The 27,754-nt window shown below is 37.4% G+C and overlaps 2 protein-coding genes across 4 annotated transcripts; one reads left to right on the top strand and one right to left on the bottom strand.

Annotated features, from left to right (window-relative positions):
• Positions 1-77: 77 nt before the first annotated feature.
• Positions 78-17,006, bottom strand: pogzb (pogo transposable element derived with ZNF domain b). 3 transcript variants are annotated; one of them, XM_053494812.1, is made up of 20 exons: positions 16,871-17,006; positions 15,995-16,101; positions 15,665-15,766; positions 15,401-15,570; positions 15,176-15,275; positions 14,767-15,021; positions 14,256-14,447; positions 11,325-11,410; positions 10,953-11,218; positions 10,632-10,768; positions 8,243-8,343; positions 7,989-8,135; positions 7,738-7,872; positions 7,403-7,554; positions 6,037-6,177; positions 5,793-5,846; positions 5,581-5,693; positions 2,848-4,281; positions 2,490-2,523; positions 78-2,059 (listed from the first exon to the last, which is right to left on the bottom strand). In XM_053494812.1, the coding sequence occupies exons 2-20, from the start codon at positions 16,095-16,097 to the stop codon at positions 316-318; spliced, it is 5,466 nt and encodes a 1,821-aa protein (XP_053350787.1). In that variant the 5' UTR covers positions 16,098-16,101; positions 16,871-17,006; the 3' UTR covers positions 78-315. The 3 variants fall into 3 exon arrangements, with proteins under 3 accessions (XP_053350787.1, XP_053350788.1, XP_053350789.1); XM_053494813.1 differs by having other exon boundaries at positions 15,995-16,097; positions 16,871-16,986; XM_053494814.1 differs by lacking the exon at positions 2,848-4,281 and having other exon boundaries at positions 16,871-16,986.
• On the top strand, positions 16,640-26,520 carry si:dkey-23o4.6 (retinol dehydrogenase 13). Its single transcript, XM_053494505.1, is given in 8 exon segments — positions 16,640-16,798; positions 22,421-22,507; positions 22,509-22,572; positions 25,304-25,377; positions 25,379-25,491; positions 26,085-26,217; positions 26,327-26,449; positions 26,452-26,520. Coding segments are annotated over 8 exon segments (822 nt in total).
• The last annotated feature ends 1,234 nt before the right edge of the window (positions 26,521-27,754 follow it).

The raw sequence follows: 27,754 nt of genomic DNA, 5'->3' as shown, positions 1-27,754 counted from the left end.
TATTGATTTATTAAATTTCAAGATACTGTATATTCAGCTCTCTTTATAGTAACTTTATCAGCACTGAGACATAGGGGTGAAGACATCCAGGTTTACTTGTGTGGATGAAACAAAACGTTTATGTACAAGAAATCCACAGCCAAAGGAATAAATGAAAAGTATAAATCGTACAAAAGGTTATCAACAGCCTTATGCAATAAAATAAAGTTTGAGGTTTTAGACACAATTTCACCTTTAGAATTAATCATTAATCATGATTATACATTAAATATATACTGCCTATGTTCATCATTTAATAAAAATTTATGTAGCAAATTAGCAATTGGACCCCGTATCCATCTGTGTTGTATCGAGGTCCTGACAGGGTTCTGAAAGCCCCTCGCTCTCAATAATGCGGGGTATGTTATCTGGAAGAAGATCTACAGCTTCACTTGATGCCTCTAATCCTTCACTTGACGCCTGTGCTGTTTTTTCAGTTTTTGTTACGCTGTCATCTCCTGTTTCTTCAAGTACTTCTCGGTCTGCCTGTTGTATGCTGCTTTTATTTTCACCAATTATGTTTTCTTTTTTCTCCATGATGCCTTCAACACATTTTTCCATTAACTTTTCCTGTGACTGTGAATCATAATCTATTTCTCCAGGCTCAAGTATAGCTTCCGTTAATGTATTCATAAGTTTCAACTGAGCATCAGGATCCTTTTTACATTCTTCATGTTCCTTGATCAGGCTGGAAAGACCAAACGAGTGCTGAATCATTTCAGGCTTGCCAGAACAAAAAGTCAAGGCCTCCTCTAACCAGGACATAAGAAGCCTAACCAGGTCTTCAGGCTTTACATCAGCTATTTTGTTCTGGTTTGCAAAATAAGACCAGCGACACAGCAAGAACTTTTTCAGCACAGGGCGAACACACATTTCCAAAGGTTGCCGTTGGCTGCTGCAACCAGGTGGAATAACCAATGGTAAGGTGTGTGTTGTACCTAAGATAGACAGGAAGTCTTCGGTCATGTGGCTATAATGGCCATCAATTACTAGCATGGCCTTATTGCCATTCTGTGTGTTTAAATACTGCTGCCATACATTAGCAGTCCAAATCTCTAATTCTTCTTTTTCTGAAAAACCTTCAACTCTGGCTTCAAGTTTAACCAAGTCTGATAGGCCTTTGCTAAAACTATCTAATGGGGTACTTTTAATAAACAACATTGTGGGCAACACTGTACCATCTGCCAATACTGACAAGTAAATGTTCATCCATGGTTTCCCAGTGCCCTCTAATCGGAATGCGGAGTCTTTAGAAGCCCCAGTACTATTGACAAGTCGGTCAAAATCAACAAAAATTGAAAGTTCATCCATAGCACCAACAGCTGAAAGTGAAACATTGTGTATTTTAATCTGTCTATGCACAAACTCTGTAAAATCTCGGCAATTTTCCTCCATTCTGCGTGGTAGCTGATGACCTGGCGTGCCAAGACTGTGCATGCCCAGCTTGTGCTGCAGCATAAAGGTCACTGCCCACTCATATGAAATACGGAAGGAATTGCTTTGGTTAGTTTGACTGTGGATCTCAGAAGCTTTTTGAAATAGGTTCTCCTCTCTGATAGGATGCTGCTGCTCTCGCTGGACGAGTACCCACTCCACCAAATGCTCCACAGCATCTCCACTGCTACTGGCTAGACTCTCACAGTTTAGTCTTTTCTCTTTGTCTTGAAGCCAAGTCCTAATAAGTTGAGGATCTGTGTCCATGTCCTTGGCTGCTTTCCGGATTCCAGAGCACAATGCAAACAGTAGAATGCGGAGCTGGCGTGCAGACATCATATCCTCAGTTTCTTTAAAAGGCTTAGGAGAATTAGGCTTTACTGAAGACTCTTTTCCTTTGTGCCCATCTCTGATCTCCAGGGGCTCTTGCTGACTACTGTCATCTGTCTCCAATTCTGAATCTGAGGATCCCAGAGGGGCCAATTCTTGATCGATGTCTTCATTCATCCCGTATGAGTCCTCATTTGCTGCGCCAAAAGTAAAGTTTTTAGGAGTAGTGGTGTCCTCAACAGGCGGAGTAGGTTCTCTGAAAGAAGATACAATAGTTACCAAACTAAGATCTACAGAGCACTGGACTAAAGTCACTGGGATGTTTACAATAGTTGACTATCCAAACAATATCTAGTCAGAACTGCCTGGTCCTTTTCGATGCATATAAACTGACAAATTGTATATAGCCACAGTTGAGTTACAGTTGAATAAAATTAAAGTTATGAACTGTAATCTGTAATAAAGTGCAATGATATTAGTAACAAATAACCTGGCTACTCGATGTACAGAGCTTTGTAGTACACACTCAGTGGAACAATAAAATACAATTCCATCCTTAGAGAAGAAATGCCTGAAGTTTGCTTTATTAGTTTTGTGCTCAAGCCATAAAGCTAATGTATTCAACAAGCAATGGAAGTCTAATTAACTGCATGTGTATTTAATTACCCCTGTACACAAAGACATACCTCTTAGGCTCCACAAATCCAATATTAGGATTACCTGAAGAAAAACAAACAAACAAACAAACAAAAAAAAAACAAGTAAGGTGTCTTATACCAAAGAATATTATTTTGAAATAAAGTTAAAAATCTATAACTTGTAGAATTACGCTAAGGCTTCAATAACCCATAATTTTTTTTAACCTGCAGATAAACCTTGGTGACCCCAGAAGCATCAGATCTGCGTGCAATTGACCTGACATGTAGTGCAGCCACACACTTATGATGCTGATGCTTTAGGTCACAATTCTTACATTATCTTGCTCTAGAATTTTGGCCAAATTATGTCTGACCCCATCAGAAGTCTTGAAAGCTTCTATCCTACCCTCACGTCTCCGCTGATGCAACTGGTCACTGCTCATTTCCTTCTGAAGAGCTTGCCTTTCAGCAAGCTTGGCCAGCTGGTATCCCAAGCGTTTTCGGTAGTTAGCCTGAGAAAAGTGGCCTCCATGAAGCCATCCTGGTGGGTTGCCTTTCCGAGTCTCTCGCAGAACAATGAAGGAATTAATGATGCTCAAGTTGACCAGGAACCAAAAAAGATGTCGCCAGTTTGTGTCAAGAACCAATCCTCCTAGCTGGTTGCAGGCAAGGAGCTGACTGCAGATGTCCACACCGCGCATGTTATCTTGCAGTAGCTTAAAAGCCAAAGGTCTTGAAATGGTAGAGAGTTCCCCTGCCTTACTAGTGGACCTCCTCCACACCTTGTCTGGCAGGCCAGCCACAGCATTTGTAGAAATGCAGACCATCTCTTTTGCATCCTTCCATCTGGTGACCAGCACAGGGGGATGCTCAAATTGAACATAATCTCCAGTGTTCTTCAATGCAGGCAGATCCCAAAAGTCTGTAGGGAGTACTGTGCCACATGTGGGGCTTGAGCTGGAACAGTAGATGTTCTGTTTGTACAAGTCCTTCATTAGGGGAATACTTGTTAGCAGGCTTGATATGAATATCTGATGATGCTTACCTTCAAGGCCCTTAACAAGATATGGCACAACCAAACTCCCTAAGTCTCCGTTCTTTTTCTGTTTTGTCAAGATCAACAATTTATGACAGTACCCTGACTTTGAATCACATAAGAGCCATATCCGTGGCTGAGAGTTTCTACTCTTCTCCCCATTAGCTGCATTTTCATGAGATCCCAGTAAAGTTCGATCAATAGTCAAACATTTGTTTGGCTTGTAAGCTTCGCTCATGCTAGTCTCCAGGATTTTCAACATTGGCCTAAAGAGAGACAGCTTGTCCTCTTTGTCATGCTTCTCCTTTGCAAGCATGCTGTTCATCCGAATATGCTGGCTGATCTGCTTGAAGCGTGCTGCAGACATGGTCCTGTAGAATGTGGAGCAGCTATGATAATGCTCCCAAGACCAATACATCTCTGACTCTGGAAGAACTTGCAGTCCCATTAGAATAGATAGGCCTATGAAACCTTTGACTTCTTCACTGGAAAGAGACTGCCATGTGGGGTCCCCTTTGCCAACATAGCGCTGATACTCAGCATAAGCATTGGTTTCCTTGGCAATCTGCTCTATTAGGCTGTCTGGGAATAGTAGCTGGAAGTATTCAAGGACATCACTGCTTTTAGCCATTGAATGCTGTGGCCCACTGCTCTCTGTGAACTCTGGCACAGATCCTCCATCACTCGGAATGCTCCAGTTCTCCATGGACAACCAGTCAGGTTTTTCCTCATCATTAGCTCCTTCCACTTCCTCCTCCTCCTCCTCCTCCACCTGGCAGAACTCAATATCAGTCTCCAGACACTCTGTAGGGGAGGGGAGGGATCATAGGAACACACAGTTAGTCTTCTTTTTGGAGCTGTATGACTACTACTCCACTTTACAACAATATGTTTAATGCTAAAGTGGTTCCCATGTGCCAGTTAGCTTTTTTATTGAAAGAGCAAGGAGCTGAAAAGCAGTTGATAGTTCCTCCTTGTACTGTCCTTTTTTTTAAAAAGTTAAAGTATTTTAGAAAACCATCGTCTTCATTCTGATGGTATACAGCAGAAATTTTATAATCAATGTTTTACATTTCTTAAAATACGGTTAGATTACTGTATGACAGTCATTTATGCCAAGGTATAACGTTGCACATTACAACGGGTGGACAGTTTGAGTACAGTGGTACCTCGGCATACAAACAAATTTCTGCCGTAATAACTTAAAATTTGCAAGCAATTTACCCCACCATAGGGAGCATTCTCAGCATACGAACAAGCGACCAAACCAAGCTAAGTTGCGTGTTGCAGGGACATAGCACAATGGGTCCCAAGAATGTCAGCAAGGACGACAGCAATAAGAAAACGGAGCCACTCCCAGTTTTTTGTTTTGTTTTGAAAGCAGCCAATGCCAAGTGGAATCATAAGTTAAGGTTAAGTGAGGTTAAGTGTCCATTTCTAATTTACAATTTTTATGTTTTGATTGTTTTCATATGTAAAATATGATTATAGTGTTGGAACTTGGTAATATTGGTAATATTTTGGGTTGCCAAAACGGATTATTCGCATTTGCATACTTTTCTATGGGTAAATGCATTTTGCAATACAAATCTTTGTCTTAAAAACTCCTCTGGATTAGATTCAATTTGTATGCGGAGGCACCACTGTATGTTCCCTTTAAAACGTGTAATAATTTTTTTTTTTTAAAGACAGTGCACAATGTCCTAGCATGGATAAAGCTGGATAGTGGGAAAAATGCCCTTAGGAAATACTACAATTACACTACACGCATAGAGGACCTCGGAAAACCAACTCCAGGGTCATTCTGACCAACAAGCGCCATTGTTCTACACGTCAGGGTTTTTAACAGAAAGCGATCTTTTGTGTATTTTTTTTATATTATCAGTTGTAATATAATATTTAGAATTAAAATTGGATAGCCCTTAGAAAAGGAGTTGTGCACTATTTTTTTTGCATTATTTCTCTGACTGGATTATTAAAACAATGATTGCTTAAAATCTGACCCCATCTCCCCCCCACCCCCCGCCCAAAAAAAAAACGGTCACTGTTCAATTTCTTAGAGAATGCTCTGTATATGTTAGCAATGCCTGAAATCATACTTACCCTTTAGACTGAAAACACAGGAGGAATGATCAGGGAACTGAGCCAAGTGTTTGGCCATCAGGTCTCCCTGAGTAGTCTTGTAGTTACACCAAACACACGTTAGCTTCAACCAACTGTAAAATAAGTCAAAAAGCCCTCTGTACTAAGTATGTTTTTATTTTTTTATTTTTTTATATTTACTAAAACAAAAAACAATCAAGGTAAGCCATTACCTCATGGATTCCTTTTTAGAACGAGCTTTAGGACATCTGCTTGAAACATGATTGCTGGAATAGAAATGTAATTAATATGTAAATAAATAAACTCCAGTTATCAGAGGAATAGTTGTTCATGAATAACATACCATTAAACTAAATAGCATATAGTAAAAAAGACACAAATGCATTCATTGTAGATTTTGATAACAGATCTACTATTCAGTATGATCATAATATTTACACAGTTATACTGACTTACTTGATCATGTGGTTGGCATATGCACGTGAACAGCATGTGCTGTATGTGCACAATGAGCAGTGGACATATGTAGGATAGTGATTGGCAAAATCTGGGATGTCAAAGGTGCACTCAACACACTTTTGTCTTCCTAACAGTGCTCTGAGGGAAAATAAACAAAAATCGATTTGTTAATAAGTACCCATTTTCTTTCTCTTCTTTCTTTTCCCCCACGGTCCATTTTTGTACTTTTTACAAATTTCTCACATGAAAAGTACAACCTGTGTGATTTCAATATTAATTGTTGTAATTAAAACGTGATCTTCAGTATCGTTTAAAATGTATTTTGTAATGAAATTTACAATTAAAGTTTTCAGCAAGCACCTTGTCACCTGCTCCAACACTTGACTACTCAGAGTTGACTATTTAAAAATCTTTTAACGTTTTAATGAAGGACATAAGAGCCAAGAATCACGTTTAGGTGCATTTTCCATTAAAATATACTTTATCCGAGATTATATACAGTATATATTACACTATAATATATACACCAAATAATTAAAAGATATCCTTCAAAATACCACCTATAACATTTTTGTGAAAAGCAATAGTATAGTTTAATGATTTTTGTGCTGCTGTGTAACTAAGAAAAGAAGCTAATATATTGTCAAACATTTCTTTTTACCGTAAATTTCAACACCTACCAATCCCACATACACACTGCAGCCATAACATTAATTGTGAAAGGGAAAATATGTATGTGATACAGGGATATCTTTTATTTTCTTTGTGGATTTATTATGGTCATCTGCTCTAACCCTTGACTACTTAGAGTTGACTATTTTAAAATATTTACATGTTTTAATGAAGAACATAAGAGCTAAGAATCATGTTGCAGTTTTAAACAGAAACACATAATTACTTATTATTTCTATCTTATTCCACTATTTTATTTTGATTTTTATTATTCCTATTGCTTTATATTATGTACATTCAAAAGTTTTTTTTAATTCTCTTATTTTTTTTAATATTGAGGTCAAAAACAGTCATATAAGCATTTCACTTCATATCATACTGTGTATGACTGTATGTAACAAATAAAATTTTAATTTTAATTATAATGAAATAATGTTTCGTAAGTAATAAAAAATATATATTTTTTGCATTATACACTGTAAATTTCAGTCTATATTTTTACGGTTCAACCCATCATATATAAATATCTTGACTCAAAGAAAACTTGGGTACAGATGACAGGCTGTTGGGATTGCAAATGTGAATCGCTGAAGCACTGAATTGTGCTGTCTTTTGTTACACTACAGCTCCTTCTAGTGGACGAGGAGTTGACAGTACATCTTACGGTCATCAAATACAAAAACAAACTTACCTATACTCCTGAAACTTGGTCAGGTAACCATACATTTTGGTGATCTGCTTTTTAGCAGGTCCACTGCTTTGTGGTACTAGCGTGTCTTTACATGATTTAGGACCTGTTAGACCTGTAAATCTTTTGTGCCCTGCATATGCTCTAATGGTCACCTGGACAGATAGACAAGGGGGACAAGTAAAAGAATTGTCTAGCCATAAAAATAGATTAAACATGAACAGCACCACCCAGTATGACATTACTGTAATTGTGCTAATATTTGGACAATGTTCTCATGAAAGAAAAAATGCTACACAAACTTTAGTGTTCAGGTAAATTTGGGTATTAATACTCACTTTGGTCCCAGCCTGGAGCCCTTCTAGTGGAGCTGGTTTGCGGAAGGTCTTGTGGTGATTGACTTTATGGTCAACCTTCTCTTTCGTGAAAAGAAACTGAAGTCTGCATTTGTTACAGTGATAAACTGACGATTTCTGCAAGCAAAAGCGAAAAGAATCAGCTAAATAATTAAATAAATACACACAATCTGCGTAGTATCATAATTTGGGAACATGCTGCTACATTATAAAGAATGTACACCTGTATTTACCTGATGGCGTGCAAAGTGCTGCTGGTATGTACCAGAGGTCTTGAAGACCTTCAGACAGTAGATGCACAGCAGGTAGCGGGTGTCCTCATGCCATGTGCAGAAGTGATTGTGCACATCAGAGTAGAATGAAGATCGATACTGGCACAGCTGAAAATATTACAGTTGGAAACAGAACACGAGAGTGTTTAACTAGATAAAAACACACTTAAATGACAAGATGGAAAAAGAATATTGCTTCAGGAAATGCAGTTCACCTGACAGACATATGGCATCTCTCCAGGTTTATGAGTGTTCTTCATGTGCTGAAGAAACACAGGCTCGCTCTCAAAGGCCCACTCACATATTTTACACCTGGCTGCACAAAAAGTAAAAGAACAATGAATCCAATAAAACCTAACAGAACACAACTGATTACCAGTTAGTATGGAGAAATCAATCTGATACAGAGTAAACACTGCTTTTTATTTTTTATTGGCCAGTATTTCACTGGCTTATAGATTAATCTACAATATATGTCACTTCTTCGACAGAGAACTTATATGTGCTATGAATGAATGTAATTTTGTCAATTAGGGACCTAAATTTAAAAATGTAACTTGTAAAAAAAAAAAAAAAAAACAGTTCAAATATAAATAATCTGAAATGCTGATGGTTAGTACACAGATCATGCATTTGGACAGGTTTATGAGCGCAGTGCTTCTCAATGCTGTTCCTGCATTACCACCAGCACAGTTTTTGATTTCCTTGCTTTACTTCCTCATACCTTACAGTGCATCCAGAAAGTATTCACAGCGCTTCACTTTTTCCACATTTTATGTTACAGAATGTATTACATTTGTTATTTTTTCGAAAATAATTAATTGAATCCATTTTGGAATAAGGCTGTAACATAGAAAAATGTGGAAAAAATGAAGCACTGTGAATAGTTTCTATACCCTGTACAGTGAAACCTCGGATTGCGAGTAACACGGTTTGCGAGTGTTCCGCAAGACAAGCAAGTTTTTTTAAATAAATTTTGACTTGAAAAAACGAACAAGTCTTGGTTTATGAGTACCATGTATCACGCATGCGTTTCTTGTTTGGACGTCGAGCGTCATGTAATCACAACTAAGCCAACATTTTTTTCTCTTTCTCTTGTGCTGCGGAATTGTGTGTAATTATCTCACAATTAGAAAATAAGGAGCTTCTTCCCGCAGGCAATACGGTCTCTCAACCAGGCTAACACACAGTACTGATACATTTTGCACATACACACATATGGTTTTTGCACTCACTATGGACATTCTGGACATTCACTTAGACTAGTGACCACTGCACAACTACCATTCGTGGACATCAGTTAAATTACACAATTACCCTATCACAAGTCACTTTAAATATGTCACTTTCAAGCCTATTTGCACACCCCCTGGACGTTCTGTTAGCCGGATGCACAAGACACTTTAAATATGTGACATTTCCATTTATAGTCAATCTATATTCAACTTCATTCCCTTTTAATTTTATTTCATTCTTCTTAGTTAAATTTCCCTTCTTCTTTCATTTTTTATATTTATTTTCTATTCTTTAGTCTTTTATTTTAAGGTCTTTTATCTTAAGGTCATGAGCAGTTGTCAAAGCATTTCACTGCATATTGTACTGTGTATGACTGTGTATGTGACAAATGAAATTTTTATTTGTTCCGACCTGGCTCCGTGTCTGCCATGATGGATGTTTTGAAAAAAATTATATTGAGGTCTCAGCTCAGGTGATCGCAGTGCCACTGAAGGGACATTGGGCCTAATTAGCATACTAAAAGTACAGGCTGCACAAAAAAAGTTTTTTTTTATACATAGATTTGCAAAGCCAAAACCGTAATGGTATTACTCATCATTTTGATGAATATTCTTCTTACTTATTGTGTACTTGGATAGTCTGAATCAAGTTAAATGGAAGTTGTAAAGTGTGAATTCTATACTTAAAGTTAATCATTTAATCTTTATTAATTAAAAAAAAACTTGTATTTACTTAAAAGAACATTTTTAATTGTAACTTTTATATGGTAAATTGTACAAAACATGCATTTTATGCAAGAATGGGATTATCAGGTAATTAAGCACAAATATGCCCTTGTTTTTTTTTTTTTTTTTATAAAAACAGGAGAGGCTGAAATCCTCTGTGGAAAATCTGAGTAATTGCTGAACATGTGACAGGCAAATGCTATTGTGATAAATACTGTGAGCCTAACAAGTTCCAAATTTGCAAATTCAGTGAATGGGAATGAAAGAATTTGCTGATTAGTGTAAAAGGTGTTTTTATGCCAATGTCTTTAGTCTAATGGCGTATTTTACAGAACAATCCCTATGGTGTATCATAACATAAAATATGTAAGATATGAAGATTTAGATGGTAAAAATACCGTAACATCTTACTGCGAAGCAGACAGCCACTGTTCAGAGTGAATGGAAAAACCTCATTCAATTCAATTCAATTTTGTTTACATAGCGCTTTTTAACAATGGTCATTGTCTCAAAGCAGCTTCACAAAATAAATAGAAAATTTATGGAAGTAGAAAATTCATATAAGTAATATTCATCCACTAGTAGTAACTAACTAGTAAGTAGTAACTGTGTATGTTGGTAGATAGTAAGACATTTCCCTTACTTGTTGACTCTAAGGTGCAATGGACGCTCTCCACATGACACTGAAGGCGAAATGGAGTTGGAAACTGCCGATAACAGTGTGGGCAGGATACGTGTTCTATACTTTGCTGTGTATGACACTTCATGTGGTTCATAAGCCTGAAAAGAAAAAGAAAATTGTTGTAGTTGGCCAGACAGAGAAGGCCAAAAAACATAATAGCAGCAGGTTGCTGCAAGTACTCTCCTGTTCTAAAGATTTTCATGTTGTGTGATCTTCAGCCAAAAATTTTATAAAATAGCCATTAACCACTACTTAAATTAACAATTAAAATACATTTCAAACCTGATGTTGTTCTTCTGCTTCTTGCCACATGTAAAGCATCTGAATGATAAAGCCTCTTTTAAGTTGTCTGTGGGCACATATCCTCGATTTCCCTCATAGGTTCCATAATAGAAGTCATTTACCAACATGACAATCCTCGATTGATGTTCAAGTCCCGGACTCCTTGTGCGTTCAGTCTTTATTTTCGTGAGTTTGTTCTGTTTCTGTTCTACCTGAGTGGGCACTTCACTCTTTACACTTGTATGAGTCACGTCTGGACAGCAGAACTATAAAACAGAAGAAAAAAAAAAAAACATGATAAATAATCTCTTTAGCTTTGGACACACTAGTGCTTAGTGATTTTGTGTGGTGGTTGTGCATTTTGTTACTTACACACATATGTCCCTGGAGCGCCTCCAACATTTTGAACTGGGCTCCACATCGTGGACAAAGGTAGGGTAATGTTGATACAGAAGTACCTAAAGTAAATATTTATAGCACATTTATGTAGTTTCACATATCCAGGAATTAATTAACCAAACTACCATTCTCTGACACAGATCTGCTGACCTCAAAAGGGTAATACCATGGTCCATGAATGACTCAAAGTTGATTTGTTAACAAAAAGTTGTTCTGGTAACTGTGATGGTCGATGTACATTTTGTTCTTCAAATGGTAAACTGTATAGTCATTGTTATTTATTTAACAAGTAAATCCATTGGTATCTTTATTATTAAAGTATGCTTATTTTTGTATACATTTATAGCTAAAACGTTCTGATATTTATATAGCCATGCTATTTGGATGTTATGATATTTTAGGTTTTTCCAAACTCACAAATTTGTGCACAAATTAGTCTCAAAGCCACTCATTACACATTCTTACAGAAGTCTCAAAACACTGCAAGCGCAAAAATTAGCAGAAAATCATGTGTTGGAAGCCCAGCATGCCCACGTTAGACACCAGGTACATCAGCACGATTGCAGCCGCTCAACCCGAGTGCTAACTTTTGAGATTTCAGATTTTGGAGGCGTTAGATGTCACTGTTTCTTTATGATCCTACTGGCTTACCATTCACATTTTCATCATGTATAATAGGAGTGAATTATTTGCTAGGATTATTTTTTTTTAAATAATAATTATGGCAGAGGACAGAGACAGGTGCTGCTCAGTTAAATGCTAAACCCTTGTATCTGAAGTTGGTTTGCGTTGTTTAAATGCTGCGCTTAATTTTAAGTAAGAAAACTAATGTTATAATGAAAGGGCTACATTTAATTAATCATTGAACATTTTTAGGGTTAAAATTGTAAATAAAATTGGTTGAAAATCTTTCGATATCAATATAAATTTTGAATTGGGATATAAATAAAATCGCAATATTTTATCTGCAAATTTAATCGAATTGGCATCTAAGAATCGTAATATCATATCTAAAGGTTGACTGGTGATTCCCATCTCTAATGATCAGCCATTCTAAATTCATATATAAACTACACCTTATATTAGCCATACAGTGGAACCATGGATTGCAAGCATAATTTGTTTAGGAAATCTGCTTGTATATCAAAACACTCATATATCAAAGTAAATTTCCCCCATAAGAATTAATGAGAACTCAGGTTATTCATTCCACAGCCCCAAAAAAAAGTATCTAAAAGTAATTATTACAAAATGAACCTGCACTTTACCTTTGAAAAAAATAAATCCTGATAGATAAGTGTTTCCGTTAGTGAAGTGCGTGCGTGTGAAGCTAAAGTAGGATGAGAAGAGCAATGACTCTCTCACACACACAAAACAAGGAACCTCTCTAGTGTGCACACATTCTAATGAAATCACTGCTGTAAAGTAAAAATAAAAAGAATTAACCTGCATATTACCTTTAAAAAAAGATAAAAAGATGGAAAAAAGATACATTACATGCACACATGTGGCCACAGTGTTATAGTCAACATCAACGTGTACTGTTTACTATAGGAGTGACGCACATGCACTAAGACCGAGCATGGGAGACGATTAACGACAATTCCACAGCACGAGACAGAAAAGAACCATTTCTCAGTTGTAATCACGTGTCAAAAAGTGCATGCGTGCCAAATCAAACTCTACAATGTTTGGTACTCGTTACTTGCAATCCGAGATTCCACAGTAATTCATAAAATATAATTTTACAATAAAACTTACAAGGACCTCAGGCATTATACATAGAATAATACATATTTGTCACATTTAAATTATTTAGAACATCAAACTAATTTTACTGCCAGATGCTTAAAAAGAACCGGTCTGAAAAAGTGAAGCACACTAAAAGATCTAAAAACTTTTATTTTAAAAAGCAACATGATCTAAACAAACTCAATAACAGACAAGAAACAAAGTAATTCTCTTGTATCAGTCTGGAAAGGATTACAAAGCCTTGGCACTCCAGTGAACCACAGTGAGAGGCAGTATCCACAAATGGACAAAACTTGGAACAATGGTGAACGTTCGCAGCAGTGGCCGGCCTACAAAAATTATTTCAAGAGCACGGCGACGGACTTATTCAGGAGTTCATAAAAGAACCCAGAACAATATCTTAAGGACTGCAGGCTTCACTTGCCTCAGTCAAGGTCAGTGTTTATTATTCAACAATAGACAAGAGACTGGGCCATGAATGGCATCAACGGAAGACTTCCAAGGCAAAAGTCACTGCTGACCAAAATGAGCACAAGGGCTGATCTCATATTTGCCAAAAAAATATTATGATAATCCCCAAGACTTTGAGTAAATATTCTGTGTAGTAATAAGATAAAGTCAAACTTTTTGGAGGCTGAGCATTCTGTTACATCTGACTTAAAGCTAACAGCATTTTATAAAAACTTCATACCAACAGTATATTGTGGTGGTGGTAATGTGATGGTGTGGAGCTGCTTTGCAAAATCTAATTGAGATAATGTAGCATAACCTTAAACAGGCTGTTCATGTTCGGAAACCATCCAATGTGGCTGAATTTAAACATATCCGCAAAAAAGAGTGGGCCAAAATTTCTCCACAGTGATCCGGAAGACTCATTGCCAGTTAAAAAACACTTTGATTTGATTGCAGTTGTTGCTGCTAAGGGTGGCACATCCAGTAATTAGAATTAGGGCCAGGCAGATTTGGACAACTTTTTCCCTTAATAAATAAAATCATTTTAACATTTAAAAGCTGTATTTTAATGTGTCAACAAATACCCAGACCTAAAACTGCATTAAAATTCAGTAACTGAATTGATATTTTTTTTTGACTCAGACATTTACAGTTAAAATAACACAAAATCACAGATTTATAATACATTAATACACGCACCTTGCACAACATTTGCTTGAGCTACAGGAAGAGCTGTCTGGACTGCAGCAGAGCTAGAGCCAGAGCCATTAGCCTTTTGATTGCTCATGACAACAATTGTTTGATGCTGATTTCCAGAAGGGATATAGACAGAGTTCATGATATTCATCAGGTTCTGCATGTCCAAGTTGCTACCACCAGGTTTGACAGTCACTGCCAAAGACGTATAAGACATATCATTATAAGTAATATAAATATTGCACCCGGCATTATTTCGAATATTGACCATCATGATATGCCTGTGTTAAATAAACTCAGAAAGACTCAGAAAGAAAGTAATTCACATTCAAAAGACCAGTCTCAGTTTGTCACACAGCTCTGTCTTTAGATGCCATTAATTAATGTCTTAAAAAGAGGATCAAGTACTGTACAAAAAAAGTAATGATAACTTATAGCTCAATTAAAAATTATTAAAATCCAACACTATGCACATTAATGTTTAAAAGTATCATTAAACTTAAAGTTTGCTTACCAATTTTAGTCTGGGTGTTAAAGGGGAGGGGGTTTGCTTGAGTGGAAAGCTGGGAGGTTTGGACAGACGTTGCCCTGGGCTGGCTGGCTGGCGCTGCATTTCGGATGGTAAGAGTGGCAGGAATCTGCATTGTGGTAAAAGAGCCTGGTGCCTGTCCCCGGTTTACAACTGCAGTTGTGGGCCTTATTTGAGGTGGTGGGGTAATTATCTGAGTTGTTCCCACAGCTGGTTTAAAAAGTCCAGGTGTACCAGGTGCTGCAAAATTGAGATTAACAAAAACTATAAAGAAAAAAACTAAAAATAAATGAATATCTTTCTCCTCCTCCTTCTACATAAACCATAGGCAATAGTAAAGACACATTATGAACCCAATTAAGTACTGTTAAGTACTATTACAGAACTGCTATACCTTGAACCAGAGTAATAGGACGAACTGTTTGGCCATGCTGGACATTTAAGACAATGCTCAGTGGGCTTTGGCCTGACTGGATATTCTGAACAGGGATACCCTATAAAAATAAATAATAAAAAAAGGCAAATTCATTACAGTACAGACATTTTCAACAGTCAATGCTTCTACATTTTTCTATGCTTTCCATTGGTGCCTAATTGTCAGTTCAGTATAAGCTCGCACCTGTGTGGTCAGGTAGATGGGCTGGCTGCTACCAGCACTGCCAGCAGGTGAGGTGCCAGGCAAAATCACCTGGGACAAAGCCATAGGTGTCAAACCTCTGGCACCCTGGGTCAAGATCAACTGCTGCCCTGATGTACCTTTAGAGATGCCTGCAGGTAAAGCTGTTGGCACTGGAAAAATAATTACATTAGAAAACATCTTGAATATTGCAAGCTTATGTGCTACTATACATTAAGTCTGAATAAGCCTAAAAGAAAGACTTACATGGATTTGTTAGCAGTGGGACAGGATTCACATTAGTACAGGCTGATGAAATACTAGAAACCACAACTGGTTTGGGCACAGATGGAGGTGGAGATGGAGATCCTGAGGGCATACAAAAAAAAAAGAAATTTAATGCAAATGAAAGTACAATCAAAACATTCAGATTTATTGATAACAATAAAAATACAAATCAACATCATGACCTTTTCCATACAAAATACCAATAAGACATATGACCTTAGAAAAAATAAAGTGATTTCGATCGTTTATTAACATTATCGAGTCAAAATTTTTTAAATAAAATAATTTATAAGACAGAAGCGACTTCACTTTCAGCAGGGCCAGGTGAATCATGCGGCTCATTCTGATTCATCTGTTGCCATGGCTCCAGCTCCTCCTCCTCACACTCCATAAACAAATCCGCTTCCTCCATCTTACTGCAACGAATGCAAAGTCATGGTCAGTGATAAATATTCATTTTCATGAATATTATTGATTGCAATATGGTTAGGAAACGTATTGTGCAATCAAATTGCATTAAAATGTGTAATTAGGGAATTCCGTAACTAATCAGTGTATTGTTCCTAAAAACCATGATCCTAATTGTCTCACTTATAAGAAAGCTCATCTGTCTGAAATCCTGGAACAGTTTTCATGTATGCAAGCCTGCTCTGACAAGTAAGATTGCTGATGGGATAAGTGTATGTACAAAACTTAAGACTAGTTGTAAACTTATTTCATAATTTTCTTTCACATCTGGACAGCATTCATTAAACTGCAAATCATTAGGTGGAGATCACGCAGCTGTCCGTGTATGCACCATTTACTGAATAAAATCCGGAAAATTCTCAAACGACACACAGACTGAAAAGGGGCGGAGAAAAAAAATAGTCCCTGTACTGTGTGACAAACGCACAACACACGCTGTGATAACGGGTTTAAACACACAGCTGAGAAACTTTCTGGTTTTGGGAGATGTATGACGAGTGTAACTCCTTCCCACAAGCATGTCAAGACGGTTTATTGACGTTTCCTGAAATTGCACGAGCTCAAGTAATTCTGACGGCGGAACAGCGCGAGCGGCCGCTTTACCCCGCTGTAACCCTCCGCACTTTGTTCAATGCGCACACTGGGGTAAAACTGCGAATTCAGAGCGCGAATGCGTTTCATACCGGATGCGCTTAGTGCATTATGTATAATACTCACCTTTAATTGAACGCTTTTAGCGAAGCGACCCCTTAATAATAACCCAAAACACACAAAGCATGACCGGCACGTCACCGACGAGACATCTTGATGATTTTCCGTTCTCAGGAACACACCGATAGACGGTGGCGTCGTTCGTTCCCTACGTCACATCCTGTTTCAACGCTACAATGCTGATTGGTTGAGGCATATTAGTCCTAGAACAATGAACGAGTCCATGTAAAAATACAACAAACCACCACCAACAATGAACGTGTGATGCCAACATTACAGATTTGTTGTTAGTATTCTCCTGATACGTACTAACAAATCATTGAAATACATTGTCAACTTTTATATTTAAATGGCCAAGTTCGACATTCATCAATGTAAATTTTACTGAGTAAAATATCACATTCCCCCTTATGACATCCCAAACCTCTTGAACTCATTAAATCTAATTGAAAAATCACAAATCATTACTGGAATTATCTCAACATTGCATTTAATCAATTAACCACTTTGATTTTACTTCATTTAGTTAGTTTATTTTCTCTATTTCCTTATTTTTTAGTAAATTATTTATTCGTTTGTTTGTTGTTTTACTCTCTCTATTATTATTTATTTACATAGTCTTATTTATTTTATTTTTTTTGCAAATTATGTTATTGAATCATATAACAAAAATTCACATAAAAGAAAAATGTACCCATCCTGAACACGACCAAAAGACGGATCTGAGTGCATCAGACAGGTCATACACACATTGCGATTCATGACCTGGTTCAAATTGATAGTAAATATGTAAAAGAATATCTCAGTCCAACCTCTTAGTGGGTATTTAATCTTTTTTAGCCTAAGAAAATGTATTAATTCTTTAATCCACTCAGAGATGGAGGGACATTTTTTGGTGTATATGAAAGGTCTGGCCAACAAAGATGCGATAATATCTTTATGTGCAAAACTCAACAGAACTGAATCATACCAAATATAGCTATTAATGGACATGGTTGCAACTGTATTACAAGTATAGTGGACATAATACTAAAAAAAAAAAACCTGTGCAAAAGTCTTGTAAATTTGGGAACAAAAAGAAAATGTGACCTGAATGCCAGGGAAAAGCATGACACCTGTCACATCTGGCCTTAACAAAAAGCTATATTTCAGCCAGCCTTCGTTTAAAAAAAAAAATGGACTCTGAAAAGTCCTGGTTTTGTTGATTTACCAGTTACTAAGTAATAAGATGCAAGCAGCCCATACTTCAATGACAGACTAGCAAAAGCTTATATGAATTATAATTATGTGTGATGCCTTTGTCGGGCCATAATAAAAATGCAGAATCTAGAAGTGACAGGGGAACAAATGATTTTTATAAAATGGACCCATTGCTGAAGCAGTTCCAAATTTTAAGCGGCATTTAAACTGATACCAATTATTAAGTGTATTAAGTACCACTGAATTATCAGTATATCAAGTTGGTTTGATTGGAAAGGAAGTGCAAAAGTAGAGCATATATAGAGGATGATGTACAAGACAGTAACTGTAATTTGCACCAAGGAGATTCATGTGAGTTTATCTAGAAGAATTTTTTTTGCATGTGTGCAGCCCTGTAGTATCTTTGAAAATTAGGCAGAGCAAGTCCACGACTAAGTCTACTTTTCTGTAATAAGGTCTTACGGATTCTAGGAAGTTTCCCAACCCCCCAAAAAAGAGCTGATGATTTTATCCAAAGAATCCAAAAAATAGTATTTAGGTAGAAATAAAGGAAAAGATGTAGAATAGTAATTTTAATGCCACTGATTTTTCTTTTAAAGAAAGAGGAAAATTGCTCCATCTCTAAATATAACATTTTTCATCAGGAATAAGAGGGGAGTAGTTGGCATGGGAAAGATCAGATAAAGAATAAACCTATATCTATGGGCCAGGGGTAGCTCAGTGGTTAAAGCATTGGACTACGGTTTGGAAGATCCCATGTTCAAACCCCATAACCAAGTTGCCACTGTTGGGCCCTTGAGCAAGACCCTTAACCCTCAACTGCTCAGATGTGTAATAAGATAAAAATGAAAGTCGCTCTGGATAAGAGCGCCTGCAAATGTATATCTGTTAAGATTGCTTATACTATATTTCTTCTATTAATTTTTTTTGTTTTGTTTCCCGGTTTTAAAATAGTGCACAAGATGGCACTAACTTGGCCGCAGTCGGGGTTGGAAGAGATCAGACAGAGTAGAGATGATGCATGCAGTCCTGCTCATCCACAGACTGGCAGCCTGGCATCCCTCTTTAAATCATAGCACTTTTTAATTGCAGTCACCATATTGTGGACACTAAATGCATTTTAATCCAAAGGGTGCACACAGACCAATTAAACTGACTGGTAATTAGCACTTTACATGAACCAAGCAAAAATACTAAACTGTGAAAAGCAAGTGTACCCTAGCACCATGGAGCAAGTGACCTACTGTGTTAATTATAAGGGTCATTCTACAAAAATTGTGGAAAGTGCTGTCACTTAGTTTTGCTGGATCCAAACCATTAAAATTAAAGTAACAAACACATTACTTGTATATGTTCAGAAAATACAGTATGTTCTTTCAATTATGAAATTTTATAATTTGATAAATCTTTTTCTCAATAACATCAGTATCTTATAAAAATAATTTAAACACTAAAATCTTGAAACAATAATTTATTATAACCAACAATAAGAAATAAATATCAGTTACCCCAAAGTATTTCATTGCTGTTACTGTTACAGAAAAGAGTTTTACTTTGAAATACATTCGAAATTAGAAATTAAGGAGTGTGAGTGAGAGGTCACTAAATGAAGAGCACTGGACAAATGCAAAATGTTTGTTTAGAATATTGAAATGCAACCTTGAACCAGGCCCTTTGATTGCTCTTTTTGGTATCACTGGGGAGGAAGATAAGTGTCTAACTCCAGCTAAACAGCGTTTATTGTCTTTTGTGACACGCCTGACCAGGCGTTCTCTTTTAGTCAAGTGGAAGGATGCCACGTCACCCACTGGTGATTGGCTGTGCTCTCTCAGCGGGGTGGGATGAGAGGTACTTAGTGCTCCCACATTAATCCTGCTTTACTTCCAATGACTGGCATCTGTGAGCTATTCAATCGGAAGGAGCGGACAGTGATACCAACTGCCTTTCAACGCCCATCAGTTAGGTACAGTTTAATTGTCCACATAAATAAAATGGATACAGACCAGTGGAGGAAAATGACTGGCTAGATAAGGAGGTGGAGAGGATGGAAGAACCTGCCGCCTCTGAGAAAGAACCACACCAATTGGCAAATCAGTGCGAGGCACATACATAGCGATACACCTGTTAAAAGTCACCTTTGCTGGAAAATCAGTCTGCGTGCCAACTGTGTTTGTCTCAGGAAACCCAACAGAACTCAGGAGTCCCAACAGAAACAACAGAATTAAGACAATCGGTCTCCAGCTTACTTTATCCAGATCAACTGACTGCTGAGTCTTGTTTTTTGATACTAGTATAATTGGAGTTACAGCTTATGTTTATGCGCTAAAGTGTGATAGGCATCAGCAGTGGAAGATAAAAATAAAAATAAAAAAGTTATTGCTATTAAAGAAGTTGTAAATGTGAAAAAAGTTCTATACTCACTCACTCTCTCATTGTCTATACCGCTTAATCCTGCATACAGGGTTACAGGAGCCTGGAGCCTATCCCGGGAAACTAAGGGCACAAGTCAAGTTACACAGGGTGCCAATCCATCGCAGGACACACACACATACTGTACACACACACACAATCTGGACAGTTTGGAAACGCCAGTTAGCCTAATCTGCATGTTATTGGACTTTGGAGTACCCAGAGGAAACTCACCAAGCACAGGGAGAACACGCAAACACCATGCACACAGAGGTGGGAATCAAACCCAGACCTTGGAGGTGCAAGGTGACAATGCTAACCACTAAGCCACCTTGCTGCCAGAAGAAATTCATTTCAGGAGATTTTTATGATCCAAATTCCACTTTTTCTATAGAAGGACCCATATACAGATTTTATTTCATTATGATATTCTGTAGAAATGAAAAAATGTAATTTCGCAGATTTTTTGCTGAATGCACCAAGGGTGTCCCAGAAATCCCAATACACAGATGGAGATCCTTTAAAAATGCATGGAGCCAGAGGAAGGCCATGGTGGTGTACCGGGCAAAAGATACAGCACAAAGGATGCAATCAAGATACATACATTACACATACATACAGATGTCTTATCATTATGGCTGACACACACACCCACACACACACACACACACGGACAGGACAAAATTTTTTGGAAATGTAGTTATATATTGATAATGTATTAAATTCTTTACCTTATGTATGGATATTTTTAAGATGCAAAATATTATTACTGTGTTAGTTTTTTTAACTGGATGCTTTGTGTAACAAGCACACTGTCAGCAGTCGTTTTTTCATATGCTTTAAGCCTCGAGTGCGTATGTGCAGTCTAATGCGATAAGCTCAGCCATCCCTATTCATAGCCTGTGTGTCCACAGCTGCAGAGATTTGGTGAAGACTGCAAACGATTCTCAGAAGACAGTCGACGGATACGGAGATTGTCAGTCTGCGTGCTATGTCAGATGAAGTGTGAATCTGGTGCCATTAAATGCACGATCAAACGATCTTTGTGTCTGTGTAGTATTTTATTAATCAACTAATAGGCAAGAAGAGAAGAGGTCACCATGCAGCCTTCCACAATGCCATGCACTATTTAGAAACACAGCTGATTGAAGTAATAAGTTTAAAATTATTAATCCTTCCTTTGAGTTAAACATGATCTGTTAGGGCATGTTACCCTAGAAAAACTAAAGCGTACTCCAACACCACGATTGGGAACCAGTGAGTTACAGCATTTCATCACTACATAACAAAAAATATGTAATGCTAATAGTCTACAACTTTTGAATTATGGACAAGACCTACAAGACCTACCAAACCTATATAGTTTTAAGAGAGCTCAGCATTACATTAAAATAAACGCATCAGACCACTGCAACACTTTTGGGAAACAGAATCAGCATTGCAAATGTGCATGCTTTCTGTAAGAATCTTGTGCATTTTTTTTACAAGACAAAGTTCAAATTGAGTATAGTGGAGCACTGAAGAAGATATTACTCAAACACTGTGGCTATGATAATAATTCATGTGTGATTATTTAGGGCACAACAACACAACAATATACAAATAAAAAATGTATAATTACTACAAATTGTTTGAGATGTAGTGTAGTAGTGTGTATGTGATAGAGAATAAAAGTAATTTCTGTGATTTATATATAATAATATATAAATATATAAATATATATATATATTAATTTATATTTGTTGTGTTGCCTAGGTTTTTTATTCAATATTTATTTAATACTGTAAATACACTGTACTAGCTTTGTACTTTATGTGACAAATAAAAGAATATGAAGATGATTTTTTTTTTACATTTTAGTTGTACAGGTGCAGTTATTTACAGGTAAAATAATAAGCAAGCCTTAAATATTAGTTAATAGTGTTTGTTGTGGTTTGAACTGGCTAGGTTCTTTCCCCTGCAGGCTTTTTGCTGATTCAGAAATGGATTGCTTGTGGCATATGCACAAGTCATGCTCGCTTTAATGGAAAAAGCAGTATTGATTACTGGGGCCAACACTAGTATTGACAAGGAAACAGCAGAGGATATGTGTCATTTAGGTATGAGACATCATTTATACTGTAACTGATGCAGCTGCACTGTGGTCATGCTTCTCTGTGCTATTCCAGGTTTTGCCCGTTGCTTGAACACGTTTTGCAAAACTTGGCTCATCATTACAAAACTCTACACACAAGCAAATAAGACACAACACTGGGAAATAAACCATTCACATCTATGTCAAAACCTAACAATCCTCTGTCAAAATGTCGCTCTAATGACAAAACGAAACCCACTTGCATCATATGAATACACTTATAAATCAGCAGCAACACACTAGTCTACTTTATATAAAACACGGCAGGCTTTTGTTTGCACTGTTTTTATTCAGTTCCACAGAAGGCACGTTTTCACAACACCCAAAAAATTTAATACTAAATACTGTACATTACAGTCGTGTACTTTACAGTACAGTAAATTCAGTTAAAGCAACAATAAAACAAATAATACACTACTGTAAACACAGAAAAACACAATTGTGCATAAGTGGACTTATGGATCTTGCCGTCTGTTGGGGTCTGGCCACAGGATCTCATCAACATCACAAGCAGTGTCTTCTCTTGCTAAGCATCGGGGAAAATATCCCCTTGTGTGCTGAATCCATCCATGGATTGACCGTACCTCAATGTCTCCGCAGGCCTGTGCCATTGCCTGCAGAAGAGGCATGCGGGCATGTGGTTGGCGGTCATATACGCACTATAGGGTTGAGAGATGGTGAGTAAGGGGGCAGATACACAACTTCAAATTGATCATGGTTGGTGAACCAGTTCCGGACGATAGCAGCCCGATGAAAACTAACATTATTCCAGACAACAACAAACCTGGGTTTGCTCTGGTCTGTCCTGTACAACTGCATCATGAACTGCATCTAAAAATGTGATTATGTGATGCGCATTATATGGACCCATTCTGTATTGTAAATGTAAAGGACTGTAACACTTACCTGTACATATTTATGTCAAAGTCCTTTGACCCTGACACTGTTCCTCTCAAATGGGACCCTGTACAGTTGCTTCATGGTCATGTTGTGCTTTACCAGGATGCGTCTGATAGTGGTAATGCTTCCTCGATTTATGTTGTTGAATACCTGCCTATCTTCAAGTATTTGTTGCTGTAGCTGGTGGAGACGTATTGCATTGTTTGCTCTCGCTAGGTTCACAATGGCACGTTCCTGCTGTTGTGTGAACAGGCGCTGGCGTCCACCCCCAGTAGGTTTCCTAGCCATTCTGTAGAAAAATGCAACCACAAATTGTTTTTGATTTGCTTTTTTTTTTTTTTTACAGTACTGTATATACTGTACTTTACTGTGTATACCATACATAGTACTGAAACATCTCAACACGTTATCATTGTATGGTTCACAAAACTCTACTTTTGTTCAAAAAGGAGCATTAGTCACCCTGAAATACAGTACATGTGATACGGCAATGTGATATGGTACAGTATTGTAAATATTTTAGATACAGTTTGAGTAGAGTAGAGAGTTGAAGACATACCTGTTTTCCAGTCAGAATGTCCTTATTATGGATGAAACTGTGAAACGGCTTAGATTAGGGTGAACTCTCTGCCCAGCTTTCCTCGTAGGCAGGTCATGGTTTATGACATGGGCCACCAAAGTTGCTCTTATGTCATCAGAAATAATGGTCCTTGCATGGCCTCTTCGACCACGTCCTCCACTCTCTCTCTGTCTTCCTCTAGCTCTAGCTCTAGCTCTCCCTGCTTCCATGCTTGCAAAGTTCTCAAAATGGCTTAAGTGAGGTGTTTTTGTAGTCGGCTGATTGGTGATCCATTTTGTAAGTAAGTATTTTCAGGTATGTGTCTAAGTATTTTCAATTGCCCAATGTGTTTTGTATTTTGAATAGATGTGTTTTCCCAATGGTACCCAATAGATTTCGTTTTCGAATGAAGTGTCTTATGTATGAAATAGTGTGTAGTGTGCAGGAGTAAGTGTGTTGTAGAAAGGAGTGAGTGTGTTGCAGAATTGCAACTAAAGTGCTAAGCAGCACTTTTGTTTAAGGTATGGTTACACTTTGTTTAAGGTATAGTAACAGCAACTTCAAGTTACGTTACTTTGGTTTAAGCATGTGTCTATAGTGTTCAAGCAATGGGTAAAAACTGTAATGGTGTGTGTACAAGAGGGTATCAAAAGGTTTCGAGATGCGTGCGCCATCATTTCGGTCGCTTTTGCCGTGCCTTGTCCCTCAGATGCCTTAAAACCTAGCAGTTGAATTTGCTATTGATAGTCTGACCCCTTGGGGTTAATTCTCGATGCACAATGCTGCAAATGTGTAAAAAGACAATGATGCACTTGGTCGAGCTACGGACTACCCTCACTTTTTACCGGTGGCGAGGATGATGGGCTCTGCCACTGTGAACAATGTTGCTTCATCTCAGGGTCATACCTTTATGATCCTCAACAGAAAGGATCCATGGCACACTGACAGAGTTTTTGGTAGATTTCAGCGCCTCGTTTCTTCTGCTCCTAGGTCATTAGGCTGGGGACGAACTTTGTAGCAACATATCACATATTTAAATCACACGTGAGGACTGCTTGGACTGTTCGACATGATACACAGTCCTAACTTGCTGTCCATGGTAAAATAGCAGACGGGGTAACGCACGTGGTCCGAATAGCACCAGTTGCACAGTTCCCGATGAAGCTCCTTGTGCTGCCATCTGTTGGTGTGTTACAAAACTAGTCCTGAAACTTTTTGATACCAACTCATATTTAAGGAGCTTCAGTAGTGATGGCCTGTTGGTATCAGGCACAGGCTGAAATGGTGGGGCAAAAGATTTGACAATATACAGGAAAATGGGAATGTGGCCATCTGACACCTAAATTTAGCCTTACTTTATTCCATTCATGAGTTTGTTAAAGAATTCTTGGCCACTGGGGAAAGACTGGATATTCTTATCAATAAGATTATATTCTGAACTGAAACTGTATAAAAACTGTTAATAGAGATAGTAGCACATCAAATTAATTACAATTAATAAGTCTTTCTGAACAGATGGCAAATGGTTTCTATGTCAAGTCCAACTGCGTTAATATTTAGCTTATTAACTATTTAATTCAATTTTATTTTATTTGTATAAAGCTGTTAACAATTGTCCTTATTGCAAATCAGCTTCACACAATCAAAAGAAAATTATGGAAATTTGTATGAAATGTGAAAAATGTGTATGAATCAAAATGATAAGATTGTCCCTGATGAGCAAACTGAGGACACCAGTGGCAAGAAAAAACTCCCTGAGATGGAAATAGGAAGAAACCTTGAGAGGAACCAGACTCAACAGGGAACCCATCCTCATGTGGGTGAAACAGAAAGCAGGGATTGATTTGCAGTCATACTGTGTGTTAGGCAGTGGGAGGTTTAATATAACAGTTGGTGTCTTTAAGTTCATATGGAGTCCAGTTCATTATTAGAGGCTCAGGTAGACTGACAAGTAACATAAACTATATGTTTTTAAGTACAAGTTCTATTCTGTATATCTGTAAAGAAGTGTTTTCTGTAACAGGTGTAATGATCACAGAGAAAGGCTTTGAGACGCAGCTAGCTGTTAATCACCTGCTTACGGGTCTTCTGTTGGGAATTTTTAAGAGCTCCACCGCGAGCCATGTGATGAATGTGTCCATTATTGCACATGTTGACGATAATCTCTTTTTAATTAACACTCAGCAAGATCATGATTCCTGACAAAACTGTTAAAACAGACTGTCTCATTAAAGAGATAATAATTTTAAAATTATCTGAGAGCAAAGGGAGAATTTATTTTGATGAATTTATTATGACCGTTGAAATCATAATTTTACGTTTTTCTTTTTGTGTAGAAAAGATTAACAAGAGGCCATACAACTCTCTGGATAGGTACAGTACATACAGAGCAAACTGGCCAATGTGCTTTTGTTCCCCAGAGAACTTGGTCAGCAGCCAAATGGTAAAATGTAGCTGGTCTAATCATTTGGTCACTTTTAATGGTTCTTCTTTCTATTAGTCATACAGTAGGTTGTTTATTATTGCTCCTAGAAATTTTATTTTACACAAACAAATAAGCATTTCTGACAATTTCCATTGTTGGTTTCAAATGTGTTGGGGGTAACCTTTACCGCTTGCACCTTGGAGTGATCCATATGGAGCTGGGTTGCCATGCGAGGTCTAACCCCCTGCTAAGTTTGTTACTGAGCACAGACATCCATCTATTGTGCTGTGACAGAGGGCCTGGAGGACAAGACTGGATGCTAATAATTATGATAGTATTGAATTGGAACATTGTGATGGTGTGCTGTGTAAAATGGCTTCTTTTTAAAATATTAGTCTGTTTTTCTGATAAAAAAAAAGAGTTTAGGGACAATTACGGTTGTCACTGCTGTGCCAACATTGGGAAGCCCTGATCATGACATCTTCTTACAAATTAACAATTTATAAATTGATGGGTTGCAACCTGAGTTCTTTTGTCTGGGACAATTAACAAATTAAAGATCAACAATTACCATTATCAATAGATTATCTCCTTAAAATTATTTGTGTTATTCCTTTGAAACTTGGGCTAGCATTTAGCTGTGATGATTGTGAGATGTTATATTCCGACTTAGTCTGCTTCATTTGCCTGGCCTAGTTTATGTCAGCTTAATGATTTTTTTTTTTTTACTTTCTGCCTGTCCTTCACTTTGAAAATTATCCACCACCTTGGATGGTTTTAAATAAAATGCAAAATCTGTTCACCAACCCTGACAGAAGTCTTTACCACTAATGGATGCAGAAGGTTTCATAGCATATATTTGGTGGACAATAACAGCAAATGTTGTCTTTCATAACACCACTTACTCATAACTGATTACTTATTCTTCAATCCAGCATGTACAGTAAAGGTCAGGATAAATGGCAAGGTCTCCTGGTACAGAACTTGCTGTAATTTCTTTCACAAGACACTAAATAGAAACAATGTAACGCAGCTCCATGGCTCTTGAGAGTGAACTAATCCATCCACTCACGGCATTACCCAAAATCCATATTGTGCTCAGGTAGCCATGGATTCAACATCACGACCCTAAAAGTTTATGATCAAAGCAAGAACGTACACTTTGGTCTCTGCATTGCCAGGAGATCTATGTGTCTTGTTCTATAGTTACCATAGCAACAATTTCTATTGAAAGGCCCAAAATAAATGAGTCATACACCTCAT

This window comes from Clarias gariepinus, chromosome 4 (genome assembly GCF_024256425.1).
Source record: "Clarias gariepinus isolate MV-2021 ecotype Netherlands chromosome 4, CGAR_prim_01v2, whole genome shotgun sequence".
Classification (NCBI taxonomy): Eukaryota; Metazoa; Chordata; class Actinopteri; order Siluriformes; family Clariidae; genus Clarias; species Clarias gariepinus.
The sequence above is the reverse complement of the archived record's forward strand: the minus strand, read 5'-3'. Positions and strand labels throughout refer to the sequence as shown.

What these genes read in the sequence shown, in the direction of transcription:
- pogzb (XM_053494812.1), bottom strand. Translation starts at nt 16,097, where the DNA reads ATGGAGGAAGCGGATTTGTTTATGGAGTGTGAGGAGGAGGAGCTGGAG. An exon ending in GGCTCCAGGCTGGGACCAAA is followed by an intron (nt 7,555 to 7,737) that starts GTGAGTATTAAT and finishes CTATCTGTCCAG; the next exon opens with GTGACCATTAGAGCATATGC. An exon ending in CTGTGTTTTCAGTCTAAAGG is followed by an intron (nt 4,282 to 5,580) that starts GTAAGTATGATT and finishes CCTCCCCTACAG; the next exon opens with AGTGTCTGGAGACTGATATT.